Source organism: Gymnogyps californianus, chromosome 3 (genome assembly GCF_018139145.2).
Source record: "Gymnogyps californianus isolate 813 chromosome 3, ASM1813914v2, whole genome shotgun sequence".
NCBI classification, from domain to species: domain Eukaryota; kingdom Metazoa; phylum Chordata; class Aves; order Accipitriformes; family Cathartidae; genus Gymnogyps; species Gymnogyps californianus.
In genome coordinates this window covers 106,035,489-106,054,365 of record NC_059473.1, presented here as the reverse complement: position 1 = coordinate 106,054,365, position 18,877 = coordinate 106,035,489, and the positions used below count along the sequence as shown (strand labels likewise).

Sequence of the window (18,877 nt, the reverse complement as noted above, 5' to 3'; positions counted from 1 at the left end):
AGTCAAGATATCTGTTGAAAAGGTAATCCATCACAGTAAGTTACAAAAGTGTAATCTACTCTGTTGAACAGGCTGGTACTGCTGCAGTATTTTAATACATGTAGTGTGTTTACTGAGCTTTCAGGTAAGACAGAGTGACCTTTATAGGATCATGCTTGTGTTTGAAAGACTTTTTGCTTCTTTAAAATTCTTCCTGGTTAGGGAAAAGAGTTGTAGGAGACTTTTATTGAAACTTGTTAAATCAAATAGAGTTATAGTTTTACAGTACTGATGGTAATAGGCATCACCTTAAATAGTAGTAGAAGTTCTTTGGTACATGCATTTTGTGTCACAATCCAGGCAAATAAAGTCTTTTAAAAATAGTGATTTTCCTTTTTGTCCATTTTGCATTTGAATCTCTCAAAAATATTTTGTTAGCTCTTCAGTTGTTTGGTTTAATAGTTTCTTGAAGAAACTGGCTACATCTCATATATTCAAGTGTTAACAAATTAAATATTAATTCATATATATACACATATATGTATTAAACCCCTAATTTTCTGTCAAGAAAATAAAATTTTGTCAATAATGGGAAAACCTGTATCCTTTTTGCTGTTTATTCTTTCAACAGTAATTTTTGTTTACTAAGTTCTGTCTTGCTGTTGTTAATTCAATTATGGAAGGATTTTCTTAATCTGATCTCTCTTCACATCTGCAATTGCCTTCATAATTGTTAGCAAAAGCCATAGAAAATAAAAATTTGTTAATAAGGAAATTTTGAATTAAAATAGGATTTCTGTTACAGCTGTTGTTTATCACATACTGACCATATCAGCACTTGGAAAAGAATCAGTCAAATTGATTTAAAAAGTAGGTGAAAGGATTCTTAGTTTCAAAATACCTTGCAGAAAAAGAATCAACTTTGTTATGAAAACTGTTTCAAAAGAATCCTTTATAAGAAAGGAAGTAATTCTCTGTAAGAATGAGAGATTCTCACTTGACTTAAAACCTTGATAAATCTGGAGCTAGATTTCATTTGCAGAAGGGAATATCTTTGATACTCCCACCTGTTTTCCTGCAAAACGGAAGATACTTCTCCTGTGCCATTCTAACTTTCTTAGTAAAAAGCATAGTACTTTTATTTGATATTTTGTAGGTTTCAGACTTAGTGATAATATTGAATCATGAAAGAGCAGTAGATGCTTTTGCCAAAGGAGGGAATCTTACGCTTGGAGGAAATCTTACTGTGGCAATTGGACCTCTGGGGAGGTGAGTAAAATACTTTCCTAATATGAGGTAGATTTAAATATGGGGTAGAATTAAATATGGAAGTTAGTTTTTAAAGCTATATATAAACATTAGTGTGGCTTTTTTTGATATGTTACAAAACAACCTGGGCAACCTGTATGTTGACTAGACCATGTTGTTCTTGTAGTGTTACACCTTTTCAGTCACTTGTTGCCTTTTTTTTTGCCTTTTTTTTTTTTTTTCTTTCCTGATAAAGGCATTTATTGGTAGAGGGAAAGCGTTCTGAGATTTGTTCTCCTTTTGCAGGAGACTGCTTGGCTAGGCTCAATAAAGAGCACAGGTGCTACTGTGCCTGACAATATTATTTTCATTAACCTATGGGTCTGTGCTTTCTGTCACCACAGATCTGCCTGACAGTAAATAAAAACCACACCAAATAATTACTTTTAAACATTAAGTGGTTAAGCCAGCATACTTTGAAGGATGAGGTGGTATAATCACAGAATAATTTAACTTGGAAGGGACCTTATGAGATCTCTACTCCAACCTCCTGTTCAAAGCAAGGTCTGTTATGACTTCAGATCAGGTTCCTCAAGCCTTTATTCCAGTTGGGTCTTGAAAACCTCCAAAGATGGAGACTGCTTAGGCTCTCTGGGCAACCTGCTCTACTGTTCACCTGTCCTCATGGTGAAAAGTTTTGGCTTACATCCAGTCAAAACATTTCTTTTTTCAATTTATGTCCATAGCTTTTTATCCTTCCACCATACACTTCTATAAAGAGCCTGGCTTCATATTCTTGATTGCCTCTTCATAGATACTTGAAGGCTGCTGTTAGGTTCCCCCTAAGTCTTCTCTTCTCGAGGCTTACCAAGCCCAGTTGCGTCAGACTCTGCTCATGGGACATGGGCCTCCTTATGCTTTTTTTTTTTTTTTAATGATGAGGTTTTTACTGATGGTTTTTCATCTTTTCTGACAAAATAAAAGGATAAGATGATACCTGTTCCACAGATGAGAGAGATCTGTGGATCAGGGGAGGGCAGTGAACGTCATCTGCTTTGCAAAGACATTCAGTATGCTGTCCTGCAACATCTCTGTGTCCAAGCCGGGACATTGTTGCCTAGGTGTCAGGGTGGGGCAGACTAGCAAACAGGTGAAAAACCAGATCATCAGGCTTGAAGAATAGTGGTAAATGATTCATGTTGTACTCAGAAGCCAGGTTTCTCTGGAATTCCTTGGGACGCTCTTCTGGGACCTCTCCTGCTTGATATTTTTATCAGTGACCTGGAGGAGCAGATGCAAAATATACTCTTCAAGTTTGTGGATGACACCAAATCAGGGAGTGCAGCCAATACACTTCAGGGTAGGGCCGCCATTCAGAGTGGTGGACCTAGAATGTGTAGAGGAAAGATCCAACAGGAAACCCCATGAAATTAAACAAGGACAAATGCTAAGTTCTGCATCCTAGGTTGGATGAACCCTCTGCAGTTATGTAGGCAGAGCCTGCCAGGCTGGGTAGCTGCCCTATTGAGAAGGTGCTGGGGTCCTGGTGAACAGTAAGCTGAGCCAGCAGTGCATCCAGACAGAAAAGGCAGTGAACAGCATAGGGGACTGCATCAACAGAGCTGTAACCAGTAGATAAGGGAAGTGATTGTTCCCCTTTACTTGGCACTTCATAGACTGTGCCTAGAATACTGTGTCCAGTTTCGGCCCTGCAGTACAAGATGTTTATAAACTTGAGTGCTTGCAGTGAACGGCTACCAAGATGGCCAGGGACATGGAGCACGTGAATGATGAGGCTGGGGGAGCTCAGCTTATTTAACCTGGAGGAGGGAAGACCTTGAGGTCTTCTAAGAGGCTGCATTCCCAACAGGGAACCACCAAGAATCATAGAATGGTTTGGGTTGGAAGGGACCTTAAAGATCATCTAGTTCCAACCCCCCTGCCATGGGCAGGGACACCTTCTGCTAGACTAGGTTGCTCAAAGCCCCATGCAACCTGGCTTTGAACAATTCTAGGGATGGGCCACCCACAACTTCTCTGGGCAACCTGTTCCAGTGCCTCACCACCCTCACAGTGAAGAATTTCTTCCTTATGTCTAATCTAAATCTACTCTCTTTCAGTTTAAAACTGCTACCCCTTGTCCTATCACTACATGCCCTTGTAAAAAGTCCCTCTCTGGCTTTCTTGTAGGCCCCCTTTAGGTACTGGAAGGCTGCTATAAAGTCTCCCTGGAGCCTTCTCCAGGCTGAACAACCCCAACTCTCTCAGCCTGTCTTCATAGGAGAGGTGTTCCACCTCTCTGATCATCTTTGTGGCCCTCCTCTGGACTTGCTCCAACAGGTCCGTGTCTTTCTTATGTTGGGGGCCCCAGAGCTCAACACAGCACTCCAGGTGGGGTCTCATGAGAGCAGAGTAGAGGGGGAGAATCATCTCCCTTGACCTGCTAGCCACACTTCTTTTGATGCAGCCCAGGATATGGTTGGCTTCCTGGGCTGCAAACGCACATTGCTGGGTTATGTTGAGGTTCCTGTCACCCCCAAGTCCTTCTCCTCAGGGCTGCTCTCAATCCACTCATCGCCCAGCACTTGGGATTGCCCTGACCCATGTGCAGGACCTTGCACTTGACCTTGTTGAACCTCATGAGGTTCGCACGGGCCCACCTCTCAAGCCTGTCAAGGTCCCTCTGGATGGCATCCCTTCCCTCCAGCGTGTCGACCACACCACACAGCTTGCTGTCATCAGCAAACTTGCTGAGGGTGCACTCAATCCCACGGTCTATGTCGCCGACAAAGATGTTAAACAAACAGCTCTGGTCCCAATACCGACCCCTGAGCATCACCACTTGTCACTGCTCTCCACTTGGACATTGAGCCATTGACCCCAACTCTGAATGCGACCATCCAGCCAGTTCCTTATCCACCAAGTGATCCATCTGTCAAATCCATGTCTCTCCAATTTAGAGACAAGGACATTGTGCGGGACAGTGTCCAATGCTTTGCACAAGTCTAGGTAGATGACATCCGTTGCTCTCCCTTATCCACCAAAGCTGTAACCCCATTGTAGAAGGCCACCAAATTTGTCGGGCACAATTCGCCCTTAGTGAAGCCATGTTGGCTGTCACCAATAACCTCCTTATTTTCCATGTGCCTTACCATAGTTTCCAGGAGGATCTGCTCCATGATCTTGCTGGGCACAGAGGTGAGACTGACTGGCCTGTAGTTCCCCGGGTCTTCCTTTTTTCCCTTTTTAAAAATGGGGGTTATGTTTCCCCTTTTCCGATCAGTGGGAACTTCCCCGGACTGCCACGACTTCCCAAATAGGATGGATAGTGGCTTAGCCACTTCATCCGCCAGTTCCCTCAGGAGCTGCGGAGGCATCTCATCAGGTCCCATGGACTTGTGCACCTTCAGGTTCCTTAGATGGCCTCAAACCTGATCTTCTCCTACCGTGGGCAGTTCTTCATTCTCCCAGTCCCTGCCTTTGCCTTCTGCGACTTGGGTGGTGTGGCTGGAGCACTTGCCGGTGAAGGCTGAGGCAAAACAGTGGTTGAGTCCCTCAGCCTTCTCCATGTCCCAGGTAACCAGGTCTCCCATTTCCTTCTGGAGAGTGCCCACATTTTCCCTAGTCTTCCTTTTATCACCGACGTACCTACAGAAGCTTTTCTTGTTGCCCTTGATGTCCCTGGCCAGATTTAAGAAGACAGACCCCAATTCTTTACTGAGGTGCATGTCAAGACAGTGAGAGATGGTAGTTATAGATTGAAACAAGAAAGGTTCTGACTGGATGTGAGAAAAAAATTTTCAACATGAGTATAATTGAGCACTGACACAGGTTGCTCAGAGTGTCTGTGGAATCTGTATCCTTGGAAGTCTTCAAAAACGGGTTAGACAAAACCCAGAGCAACCAGATCTTGTATCCATTTTGAGCAGGAGGTTGGACTGGCTGACTGCCTGAGGTATCTTCAAATCTAAAATATTATGTGATCCTGTGTAGGACACACGTTCTAGTCTTCCGATTCTATTTAGGTCTGATAAGGCCTTACTTGAAATACTTTGTGCTGTTTTGGGCACCATAAAATCAAGGAGGATTTGGATATATTGAATAGAGTTCCAAGTCACCACAAACATAATCAGATCATTTTAAAACCTGATTAAAACATGGGTTAATCATTTTCCAACTTCTGAATGTAAGAGGAGGTCTAAGGTGGAGCATTCACATGAGGCAACATTGTTCTGTGCTTCAGAGGAAACCTTATCAAACAACTTAATTACTTTGTGCTGGGTCCTGTCTGAAATAAGAACTGAAAATGGATTTCAGGTCTGACCCACTTGAATATATTCAATAGAGTTTGTAAGAACAGAGGGAAGTGAAACTCTTGCTGACTTTTGGTAGGATTAGAATAAAAAGACAATTGCTGTTCATGTTGCAAAGCCATATTGAAGAATGTCAACCAAAACTTTTTTCCTTCTAGAAACTTAGAAGGGGATGTTGCCCTCAGAAGCTCTGCTGCTGTCTATACATACTGCAAATCTCGAGGACTGTTTGCAGGTGTATCTCTGGAAGGAACCTGTTTAATTGAAAGGAAAGAAACAAATCGCAAGTAAGTTCTCTTCAAATCTAGAAGATTCAGTGAAGGCATAGTGACAAAATGGACTAGGACACATGCAGTTTGGAAAAAGTTTGTTGTGAGAACATACTGTGCTGAGTTTAGAGTTTCTTGAGGGGCAAGGGTTTCTTCAAATTAGACATCTTGCAATGGATATTGAGATGATGCTGAATGTTTAGAGATTATATATCTGTGGCAGGTTCACCTTGGCTAGCCGCCAGATGCCAACCAAGCTGCTCTGTCACTCCCCCTCCTGAATAGGATGGGAGGAGACAAAATATGACGACAAGCTCATGGGTTAAGATAAAGGCAGAGAGATTACTTACCAATTACCATCTCAGGCAAAAAAATCCTCAACTTGGGGAAATTGATTTAATTTATTGCCAGTTAATAAGAGAGTAGGATAATGAGAAAGAAGAACAAATCTAAAAAAAACTACCTTCCCCCCACACCTCCTATCTTCCTGGGCTCAACTTCACTCCCAACTTCTTTACCTCCTCCCCCCGAGCGGCGCAGGGGGACGGGGAATGGGCATTGTGGTCAGTTCATCACACGTTGTCTCTGCTGCTCCTTCCTCTTCACACTCTTCCCCTGCTCCAGCGTGGAGTCCCTCCCATGGGAGACAGTCCTTCACAAACTTCTGAAGTGTGGGTCTTTCCCACAAGGCTGCAGTTCTTCATGAACTGCTCCAGCGTGGGTCCTTTCCATGAGGTGCAGTTCTTCAGGAATGGACTGCTCCAGCCTGAGTCCCCCACAGGGTTACAGGTCCTGACAGAAAACCTGCTCCAGCGTGGGCTCCTCTCCACGGGTCCACAGGTCCTGCCAGGAGCCTGCTCCAGTGCGGGCTTCCCACAGGGTCACAGCCTCCTTTGGGCATCCACCTGCTTGGGTGTGGGGTCCTCCACGGGCTGCAGGTGGATATCTGCTCTACCGTGGACCTCCATGGGCTGCAGGGGGACAGCCTGCCTCACCATGGTCTTCACCATGGGCTGCAGGAGAATCTGCTCCAGTGCCTGGAGCATCTTCTTCTCCTTCACTGACTTTGGTGTCTGCAAAGTTGTTTTTCTCACATATTCTCACTCCTCTCTCCCAGTTGCTGTTGTGCAGGTTTTTTTATCCTTAAATATGTTATCACAGAGGCACTACCACCATCGCTGATTGGCTCAGCTTTGGCCAGCGGCGGGTCCATCTTGGAGCCAACTGGCATTGGCCCTATTGGACATAGGGGGAGCTTCTAGCAGCTTCTCACAGAAGTCACCCCTGCAGCCCTACCCCTTACCAAAACCTTGCCATCTAAACTCAGCACAATATTGTAGAAGATAGGTATTGAGGTATTTACTGCATAATGAGAAATGTTCTTTTAGGCCATTTGAAACAAAAAAAAAAAATCTGGTTTAGAGCATCACGGAATTTGAGAAAATACCCAGCTTATGGAATGCTGCTTCCTTTGTGCAGCCTATGAAGTTTAAAAGCCAAGGAACCTCTGAGTGACTTGCACTTGTATGTTCTGTGTTTATGAAAACTTTGATTCTGCTAATATCAGCAAAGACTAACACTGATTTTAATGACTGCATGTCAGTAACTTTTAGCTATCTCCATTCATAAAATTGAGGTTCCAGTGTTTCCATTGAGGAATTTTACTACATCATTAAGGAATCTATTACAATGTTTTGCAAAAGTGGTGTGTGTTTCTTCAGTTTGCTATGTGATTGGCTTTCAAATGGTCTAGCTGATGCATACCAGGAACAAAATATTACTGGTGAAGAACATTGTGAAATAAGGTCGTAGGTAGGCATTCAGGTTTGCTACAATTACTTATCATAACAAATTTACAGCATTGAACTAGTTCTGTCACTTCTCAATAGACGACCAGTAGGAGAAATGCAGGGCCAGGGAACGGGGGGGGGAAACATTTGCACATGATGAATTTATCTACACATTGAAATGTAACGATGATCAAATACCTGGCATCTTTTCTTTTATGTCAGGTTTTACGGGCAGGATATTCGTGCTAGTGCCATCTTGCTTGGTGATGTGCCTTTTCCTGCTCAAGCAGAAGATCTTTATGAAACTCTAGCATCCTTCACTGAAGTATATGAAAATGAAGAGCAAAAAAATAATCCAGGAAAAGCTGTAAGGGAACAAAGAAGGGTTTGTGCACGTCTTTTTCACATAGGCTTTTTCCGTTCCTGAATTGTTCCTAGTCAGTTGTAATGTTGATGTTCATGTGGCATTCTTAACTTCTCTATTGGATGCTTAAAGGCGTAACACATTGCAGATACTGCATGTGAGTAATACGTTTGTTCCAGTGTTGCCCTGGTAGGCTCTTCTGGACAAGAATGTTGCTGGTTTTGCTTTGCATCCTCCAGAATAACAAAGTATATCCTTGTTTTTTATAATACTGCATAATCAAATCTGAGGTGATGAATAGAAAAGTTTGTTCAACTTTTGATTGAACTTTGTTTGATCAACAAGTTAATCTGCAAATAATGAGCATACCAGGTTTGATGTGGATACTCTTCATTTTTCTACTTTTTCTGTCTTCCATTCAAACAATCACATTTACAATATAATACTAAGACTGTAGAAAATGTTTTCTTGTAGGTGTTGATGTTGCTAATACACAATCATTTACTTTCATCTTTGTTAAACCCATGGTGAATTACTTTACAGTCATGTATATGTCACTAGTTCTTTAGTGTGCTTATCAAGTTCATACAATTTCAGTGGAGAAAGAGATTTTTTTTTTTTTTTTTTCCTTCAGTGTAACTTGACATACCTCTAGGCTCTGAAGTAACAATCTACTTCCAGGTGTGATGCAACTTTTTATAAAAATTTGTACATTTTAGGTAAATGACCCACCTGCTAGACCATCATCGAGACCAGAACCACCTAAACCGGCTGTTAGACCAACACCACCAGGTTAAAAACATTTTGATAATGATTAATTTATTCTCTATATAAAATTAGAGCATTAAAGCTAATGAATGTTATGCAATTATTATAGTAGTAGCCGTCTCTATAAAAATATGTTGTTAATACTCTTCCTTGGGCAAATACTGAAAATATGTGGGGATAGTGCCATGAGTGATAAAGAGTAAAGGTTTTGTTTGTTTGTTTTATTAACAAACCTTTTCTCTCTGACAGATTTGCTATAGAAATGGTGTTTGTATAGTTACAAAAGCATGTAATAGTTCAAAGGAAGAATTCATGTTTATTGGATACGTAGAAGTCCCATGGTACAATGAAACTTCTTAGTAAAAAGAACAGTCTTACTAGAAACTGCTAGTCTTACTTCTAGAAACTTCTAGTTTCTAGAAAACTTAGTTTCTCTTTTAGGTTGTCATTATCTTTTAATAGGTAGAGGTCTTACAGTAGGGCAGAGGAGGCAGAGTTTTGGCTCTATAACAGTTTGTCTGCCAACGTGCTGTCATTGAAAGTGAGGTTTTACTGTGCAGCTCCTGTTGTTAACTTGATTTATTTCTCTGGACAAGGATATAAGGCAAAGTCCTTATTTCTTTCTTCTATACTGCTCCTTAGATAACTGCAATCATTTTGTAACTATTGGACATATATTAGAAAAGCAGTATATGAAATATAAAATTATATGTTTGTATATCATATGACTTGCTACTTTATTTTCTCTTTCAGCTAAAAAGAATACAAACAAACTTTATCCTGAACTTCCAAATGATTATGCCTCTGTGGGTAAGTATTAAGCTTACACATATTTTATTAATGCAGTGTGGAATCTGAGAAGTCCTAAAAGTACTTTGGAAGACGTATAACAATATCTGGCCATACGTATTTTTCTTTATTGTCCATGTGCTAAAATGAGATTCGGGTCTTGTATGCTCTCCTGAAAATATTTCATAAATGTGAATCTTATTCCCTGGCTTTACATTCCAACAACGATGTTCTTTTTCTAAACAGCAGAAGTTCTTTTGCTTTATTCAGTGAGCTTGAAAAATGCACTGAAAGTACTAAAACTGTTTTACGTTGCCACCTAATTGAAGTGAAAAAGCAAGCTGATATAACAAGCTTGTGTCCAAGTCCTTATGCAAGGTACTATAACTCCTGTTTTAATTAAAAAGTGCTTCCACAGGTCATATCTGATTATGCTGGCATAAACACAGATTTCCATTGCATTTATACTCCTTGAGGTTTTTGCATTGAGTTGAGATAACTCTGAATTATACTACAAAGATAGTACTTGTCTGTTGTTCTATTCTGATTCTCTTAAGTTTAAAGCAGTTTCAGCTCTAATGGGAGAATCTTACTCTGTAGTATTAGCAATGTAACTCTTGAACTGTGGAGCCCATCATCTGGAAACTTGTGATCTGTTAGGGAAAAATTTTATTATGAAAGTGGTTACGTTCATTTGGCTACTATAGTGTTGTCACCCACAAAGAGTCTCATCTTTCACAGGTAAAAGACTTGGCTGTTTCAGTCAGTGAAATAAATTATGTCTTCCATGAAATATATTGTCCATTTGATAAATAAATGTTTTAGTGGTCTCTGCTAGGATCAAAACCAAGACCAAGGCATATGTGTGCCATTATATGGCACAATTGTATGTGTCATTGTCTTTACATTCTCCTTCATATCTTCTCTCCATACATGCTGTTGATATGTGTGTCTGTTGAGAGGACCGACATAGGAGGATCTTAAGCTGAGCTGTTGGTGTGACTTGTGCAGATCAGAGACTTCCTGAGAATCAAAATTTGCTATTGTGCAGTAGAACTTTTACCAGGAAAAGAATGATGACTCTAGTGATCTGGACTCAGTAGCTGTCATCCAAAAAGAAAGAAAAATTGGTCTTCTGGCCATTAAAACTAAACTTTCCCAGTCTTAAAAAAACCCCTGACCAACTGAGAAGAGGTTTCTAAAGCAGTAGGAAAAACTTGCACACACATTTGCTGTATTAAAGAGAGTGTTCTTCCATTCAGGTGCAAGTGACAAGGTAAAAATCTTCCAGAGCTATCTTTTGATGGCTTTCAAGATTCTTTGAAATCAAAATGTAGACTCAATCAGTCTACTACTGAGGATTCCTAACGATTTCTAGAAGTACACAAGCTTATCTTTGAGGAGTGCAAGAGGCAGTAGGACCTTGTGCAAATGACGCTTCCTGCAAGAAATGTTGTCTCATGGTAAATTTTTGTTTACCTTACAAGCTTGACATGGTATATTTTGCTTTCTATTGCAGATTGTGTTTCCATAGGTAACAGTTCAAATGCTATCTGAATCCACAGAAGTACTATATGTTTCTAAAGGCTAAAGAATTGTTCTTATCACAGGGAAAAATCAAGGTTGAAGTCAGTTCCCCGAGTGTCTCAATACCATAGCCTACATGCATGTTGATGGGAGGCTGGAAAAGAGTTGCAGTCCCTTTCACATTGGTAACAAAGGGAGTATTAATGCTGGGTGACGGAACAGAAGGAGCCTTAAGGCCATACCTCCTGTCAATAATCTCTTCTTGCCTGTTTATAGTCCAGATGATTTCAACAGAGCTGCCGGCAGCTATAGCTCGTACTAGCCAATCTTTATTGCAGGATTGCAATGGATGTTCTACAGTGATCTGAAAAAAATGTTCAACATTTTTTCTGTCTAGTTTAAAAAAAAAAAAAACGTTTTTAGATAACTAATGGAAGAGTGCATGAAACTAATCTTTAGGAAGCTACATTTTAGGTATAGTGGCTGGTGCAGGGGTAGGTTTTGATGTTGAGCAACAAGCTTCTCTGGGTTGCCAGTAGTAAGGACTTGCTTTTGGGCAGGGAGGGGGGAGGTTGGCATTGTGTTATAAGGTTTTGGTTTTGCAACAGTTACAAAAGTAGTAGAAAGGTTGAAACATTAATTTTTGTGATTAGATGGAAGAAGAGCTAGACGTGTGGATGAAACGCTTTTAATTATTTTATGTGGACCTGAATTATCTAGATAGGTTATATTACATTACCTATTTCAAATGCAAGAAGAATGTTAAATGAAAAACATGTTTTTCTAAACTGATAATGTGATACATGAACTCAGATGCAAGTAGATTGTTTTCACGTAACTGAATAATACTTAAGGTAATGCATTTAGTTGTAAAATGAGGTTCAGTAATGCTTTAAAATATTTCCAGAAACTTGGAAATACCACAAATTTTATTTTAAAAAAATAATGATTTGCAGAGACCTTTTACAATTCTGGAAGAAAAAAAAATAATAGCTGCTACAGTTACTGTGATTCAGTGAAGTATGAAGTTTCTACAGTAGGAGAGAATTTTCTGGAGACTGTTCAGATAAAGAAATTAGATTTGCTTATGAGTATGAAAGTTCATGCCTCCTCCCTTACTAGAATTAGAGGTTTGCAGCTTCATTTTTCTACTTGTCCCCTCTATGTTGTACAATCTAATAAAAGGGCTGACTGGTCCTTCCAAGCTTTATTACCACAATCTAACTTTACTTTATCTGGATAGAAGGTTTCTGCAGAGTTCTGTACCAGATCTGTAACATAAATGACCCATGGTTCTCTAGTGGACTACTTGGGCATTGTAAACTCAGGAGAAGTTTATTTTATTAGGACAATTTTTTTAGATACATTAGGTTGATAGTTTGTCACACTAGAATATCTAATCCTAGATATTAGGTTTTCATTAGTGTTGTGATTTCTAGTTATTTCTGCTTGGGGCTCTTCAATGGAGCAGCAGGTAACCAAAAATGTAGATAAATCATTACTTGACTTACCTGTAACAGTTTGCTGAATACTATACAATTCTGAAAACGTTGCAGTGATGTGGTTTCCCAAGTGAACTGGTAGCAGCAGGAGTAGCGATCTGCTAATAAAAGCAGGAGCTGGGCTAGCGGGAATGTTCGTGAGAACTGAATCATTAACAGGCAATTTGTTCAGAATCACAAGTCAGACATTTTTTCACTTTTGCTTCAGCTCAGCTAATCAGAAAAGGACTGGTTCACATGTTTGGAAAAGAATCACTTAAAATTGCCAAGATGCTGAAACAATCAGGAAGCAGACTTGAGGCAGGAATGGGGATGAAAATGCAAAAAAAATTTTTTTTCCAAACACTGTTCTTTCACTATTCATTCACAAGTATCAAAAATCATCATGGGCCTCAAAAATGCATACTTGCTTAGTGTTTCATTCTGCCTCTGCTCAGTCATGTGTTCCCTTTCAGGAATGTTTACGAACAGGAGGGTGGGTCTGTGGCTACAATACTGTAAGATAAAATGCTCCTCGTAAACACAAAAGCAGTTCTTTTTATAACAGTGTAAGTATTTTGTCATAATTTGGAGAAAATAATGATGCTGTTTGCGTCTTTCAAGCAGTGATATGATTTGCTTAAGAAACTCATAAGAACTTGTGCCTGTAAAGCCTAAGTGTTCAAGGTTTTTTTAGATTTCTCTCAGAAACACTGGCTTTCTTACCTTCCACAAGTACTTGAACGAAATATTTTTAAATTTAATTTTATCTTGGGGAAAATGTGTGCCCTCTTCTTCTGATTTTTGAACTGCATAAATTATCTGTCTGCAGACATTGAACTCTTAAGACTATTGTGCATAAAATCATCACACCCAAACTTGATTACAGTAAAACTTAAGGAAAAAAAAAAACCAAAACAAAATATGAATTGTAACTAGTTTTTCAGCAGAAACTTTTCACTTGGAAAATAATATGAAAATATTAACAGATTGTTACTGACCCGTTAGGCATATATTTGTATTCTTACATACTGAAAGTGCTATATCAAGCCTACTGATGAAGACATGGAGGCAGATGAGAAATTTGTCACCGTTTTTAAGAAGCAAAAAAAACCCTCCTTCCTTTAATGATGGTTTGAGTGATTTGTCAACCTCATTATTAAAAATTCATGCCTTCCCATATGAATTTGTCTGCAGCTTTTAGACAATGATGTTTGTTGTGGCTTTCTTCACTATATTAAAGAGCCCTTTCCTACCCAGAGGGGTTTTTTTGTTCCCCTCTTGTTCCCTTTGAGACACTTGTGCTGTAATCAAATCACCTTTTGATCTTCCTTGATCTTTCTTTTGATTGCTAAACAGATTGATGAGCTCTTTGTCATAAGTCATTTTCTCTTTCCTCTCAAATTTTAAATAGTGCTACAAATAGCACATTCTGAGATGTGAGCTCACTGAGATCAATAAGATTTGGGCTCCTAAAAGCCATAATGGATTTGGACTAAACTTCAATCTTTACCTTTATTATTATTTATTTATTCATTTATTTATTTTAACCTTCTTACCTATTGCTACTGTATGTAAAACAGTTGAGGCAATATCAAACCTTTTTGATTAGGTGGTACCATGAGGTTGTGGTAAACTCGGTTTGTGTTAACTAAATCCCTCTCAGAGATGCTGCTTTTCATGGTTACGGTTCTCCAGGAATCAGGTCTGGCCCAATTCTCTATAGTTTTGGAGATGATCTCAATGTTTCTTTCAGTAATCTATGAATGCCAGATGGTTCAGTAGATCTATGAAAATCTGTTTGCTGTGAGAATTCCAAGACAGATTTTCATGCCTCCTGAAACATATTTGTCAAGGAAACTTGAGGGTCTGTATGTGAATTTCTTTTTGTTAGTACATTATGAGGGTTTTTTGTGGCCAGTTAAAAATGTGTTAACTAAGCCAACACAATTATATGGACTAAGAATTCATAGACTGCTTCTGAGGTAAAAAGCTTTAAAAAAACACATCTGTTTTGCAGCTCTGAGGGCAATAGCATAATTTTTACTTGTGACTTCACCTCCTGTTTCACTTATTTTACTTGCATGCCTGTTCTGCAGTTCAGTTTCCATCTGACTTATGATCTTGTTATTTTTAGAGCTACTACCCTGTAGGATAATATTGATCAAATTCAGGGAAAAGACAAAATACAACCTGGAACATGGACACCATTCTAGCTGTCTGCATTAATTAGTACCTCTAATTACGTGTACTGCTGAGCTGGTTTAAACACAATGTAGTGAAACAATGGAATTTTTAATTAGAGCTGCTGAAAGAGAGCGTCACTCTATGTGCTTGCAACTTCAAAATAGCCTTGCTTTGCTAAATGTGTATTGAAGCAATCGCTTTATTTTTCTGATAAGCTTCTCTTAACTTAGTTTTAACAGAACTAGTACTATTTTGGAACAACTCAAATTTAACTGGAAATCTAACATACAGCTATTTATATCAGCAATACAGTTCCACATTTAGAAATACCCGCTGACAAAAAAATTCTGGCAACTACACTATAAGAGGAATGTAAGTGTGCCCAAATCTCCTCTTGATGAGCAACTTTTGACTTGGGCATTTTTATTGTAATTAAGACTAAACACCACAATAGTAAAGTAAAAGTATTTCATCTATTTTGGAGCCAATAAAATTCAGGTATCTCTGTGGCCTCAGGCTAACTTTTTCCCGGTGTATTACCTGAATTTTTGTTTTTCCTTTGTTGTCAGAAAGCATATGCTTAAAGTCTGTCTTTCTAGAATATTGTCAATATAGCAATTTTTGCTTCTTTCTGTCTGTTCTGAATCAAGATGATTTAAAATGGTGTCATCATTCTGAAGATTCATTTGCCAACTTGAATTGTAGTAAAAATGAATCAAAAGCTTTTAACTTAAGATTATAAAATGGTTTTTGTACCATGCTGTCTGCATAGACCTGGAAGGGAGAAGGAATCCAAAACCTGTTGTTTTTAAGGATGGAGGAAGACTCCATTGTTCACAATGAGGGGAAAAATGCATTTTGCTTTTGAACTGGAAATGAAATCATCCATGGAAACATGATTTATTTCTGTCGCTGAGACTGGCTGATATTTCAGAAATGTTGGCCCTGAGTCATTTTCATAGGCATTAGACTGCACACTTTTAAAAGTCTATTCATTAAAGGGGGTATGAGAACGCGTAGATAAATAATCAGCTCCACCTGATGGAGTGCTGATAAAGGAAGCCGTTCTTTCAGTTGAATTTCCCATATTTTCCTGTGATATTTCTGTGCTGTTACTCACTCCTCGTAGATAAGGAAGTTAACTGGTTAATGAAATTGTTCTCCCATTGTGTGTCTTCATGGGGAAGTGGAGTAGACATTTTTTTATGGTGAATAAAAGATACCTATTTCAATAATTAACTGAAAACTGGATAAAATAATTAAAATAACAAACTCAGATAAAATCAGATATGTGCATATTCCTTCAGGTGCTATGGATGTGTGCTGTGTATTTGGAACTGAAAAAAAGCCACTTTTCATTCTTCAGTTCATGAATTACTCCTTTTCCAAGAAAGGCAGAGATTTGCTGTAGGATCGAGTAGAACTATTTCACATTGTAAGCAAGAACCCTCATCAAGCTGTGCAGTAATCTGTTCCTTCTATACTATAATTTGAGGAGGAACTCTAGCAGATTATAAACTGTGAAATCAGTAAGACAGCTCAGTGTGGCTAATAGATACTTGTTTTAGAAAATTTTTACGAAGTGAGATGTATGATGTATCTGTCATAATCCTTCATGATATTGTCTACTAATTTAGTAAACATGAGGAAGTTAACTCCCTGGAAAGTAACTGAAGTACCTTTTTTGTTTGTTTGTTTTTAAGAGTTTTAGCTAAGCTTGGTCTATTTTTGTGTTTTTCCTGGCAAGGCTTGTGACATGTTTATATTTAGTTACCGGAAAAATAAAACATCCATCTGGTGGTCCCCCACAGTATTAATTTTCTTGCTGTTATGAGCTCTTTCTTAATACTAACCAAACCCAGGAAATCCCAGGAAATTACTTTTGAGACTGTTTTTATCCCTGATTCACTTTTACTAGGATTGTACTATTACTATCATGAATGTAATAAGTCAGATAATCAAGCTGCTTATGTCTTATGTTGTGGGAAGCTGAGAGGAAAATATGTAGCATGCAGGACTTCACTGGTCATAATGAAACCAATAACTTGCTGTGTATAATCAGCTAACTCAATACAACAAGGCATGGAGGGATTGAGGTCAGACGTGCTAGGATGAAATTGGGGTCTTTCTGATGTGTGCATGCATTGGCAGAGAGCTGTTATGCTAAATATGAACCAGACATATTGGCATGGGGAACAATATTTTTTCTTGGCATTTTTTAATGGCTTGGAATAAAAATTAGGAAATTAGAGCTAAATCATAGGAAAATCTCAGTGTAATCTACGCTTATTTTTTAAGTGTAAAGCACTTAAATGCACTGTAAATGCAGTTAAAATGTGAAATTGTTCATGTGAACATACAAATGTTAAATTGTATAGGTTAGTCTTTTGTCTGAGGCCCTTGTAAAGCATGCTTAATGTCTTAGCATATTTATGAAATATATGCTTAAAAAGTTGTTTCAAAGCTGTGTACTGCATTAGATAGTATTTTCTTTCTGTATTGTTCAAGTAGTAGGATAAAGGCAAGTTTAAATTGCTTTCCTACCTATTTATCTAGAGAAGCCTTTGGGAGTATGGGAGCTTCTGCTTCATTAATACTAATAGAAGCCAAAAAGGACTTGTAAGTACCTCAAGGAAGTGATAGATACACAGGATTCCTATCCAGACTGCCACAAAATGCCCTGTGCTTGATTGGCTTGAGATGAAAGCTAACAGTGATCTAAGAAATGGAGATCATTTTGCAGTAACGGTAGAGTGACGCTTTACAGATCCATCTTGATAGCAGGGACAAGAAGCTTCACTACATCTGTGTTGTGATTTAACCCCAGCTGGCACCTAAGCCCCACAGAGCCACTCGCTCACTCCCCCCGTGTCGCGATGGGGGAGAGAATTGGAAGGGTGAAATGAGAACACTCGTGGGTTGAGATAAAGACAGTTTAATAAGTAAAGCAAAAGCCACGCACGCAAGCAAAGCAAAACAAGGAATTCATTCACTACTTCCCACCGGCAGGCAGGTGTTCAGCCATCTCCAGGAAAGCAGGGCTCCATCACGCGTAACGGTTACTTGGGAAGACAAAACGCCATCACTCTGAACATCCCACCCTTCCTTCCTCTTCCCCCAGCTTTATATGCTGAGCATGACATCATATGGTATGGAATATCCTTTTGGTCAGTTGGGGTCAGCTGTCCCGGCTGTGTCCCCTCCCAGCTTCTTGTGCACCCCCAGCCTCCTTGCTGGTGGGGTGGTGTGAGAAGCAGAAAAGGCCTTGACTCTGTGTAAGCACTGCTCAGCAATAACGAAAACATCCCTGTGTTATCAACACTGTTTTCAGCACAAATCCAAAACATAGCCCCATAGTAGTTACTATGAAGAAAATTAACTCTATCCCAGCCAAAACCAGCACAATCTGAAAACTGCATGTTTGATAACATCCTGTCTTCCACATAGTCCCCAACACTCCCCTTGTCTCTGGTGAGAGGCAGGAAGGAGATGGGAGGAAATGCTGCATATCTGTTTCTGGAAGGATACTGAACATCTACTTTATACTAAGTGCTAAGGGAAGGCTCTGATAATACTTTCCTTTCTTTGGGAATTCATTAGTTGTCACCCTGATGGAACAAACACTTTAAATATATTTTTCCATGAGCAGTAAAATTAAGTGCCATAGTTCCCCAAAAAGTGATGTGTTCTCTGTCGTGGAGGGTCCTGGGGTCCTGTGTCTACCTTGGCTGTGCTAGTTCAGCTTTACATTGTGCAGATCAGCCAGCTGGATACTGCTGATTGAACCAAGAAGGTCATTCACATTTTGTGGAAAAACTGTCAGTTCCTTATTAAGAAATAGGAGGCCTCGCAAAAAGAAATCAATAAAGCAAACACTAATATAAACTAAATTAGTATGACAAATAATTGTTCTAGAAATGGTGTGATAATGCTTCTCACTTTTACAAAAAGATACAGTTTCAAGAAACTTCTTACCTGTTCATGGGGAGGTCTGGCAAGAATTTCATTGAGGCTTCTCTGGTTATATTCCATGGAGTTTCTCTTTCTCATTAACAATTTTATTGCCATATCAGGCAACCTTCACATACTCTTTTTCCAGTTGTTCCTTTAAGAAGCTCAGCTGGAAACGACCTCTACTTTTGTGGAAAGGAAGTGAGGTATT

General features: G+C 39.3%; 1 protein-coding gene across 3 annotated transcripts in view; it reads left to right on the top strand.

The window, feature by feature from the left end:
* The window catches only part of SH3YL1 (SH3 and SYLF domain containing 1), a 48,835-nt gene that overhangs the window by 12,173 nt on the left and 17,785 nt on the right, over positions 1 to 18,877 (top strand). For 2 of the 3 annotated variants that reach the window (XM_050894310.1, XM_050894312.1), the window contains exons 5-9: positions 1,136 to 1,248; positions 5,699 to 5,827; positions 7,822 to 7,984; positions 8,683 to 8,755; positions 9,485 to 9,541. In XM_050894310.1, the coding sequence (XP_050750267.1) occupies positions 1,136 to 1,248; positions 5,699 to 5,827; positions 7,822 to 7,984; positions 8,683 to 8,755; positions 9,485 to 9,541 (535 nt within the window). The remainder of the gene's footprint in view (positions 1 to 1,135; positions 1,249 to 5,698; positions 5,828 to 7,821; positions 7,985 to 8,682; positions 8,756 to 9,484; positions 9,542 to 18,877) is intronic. The other variant, XM_050894311.1, reaches the window with a different exon arrangement.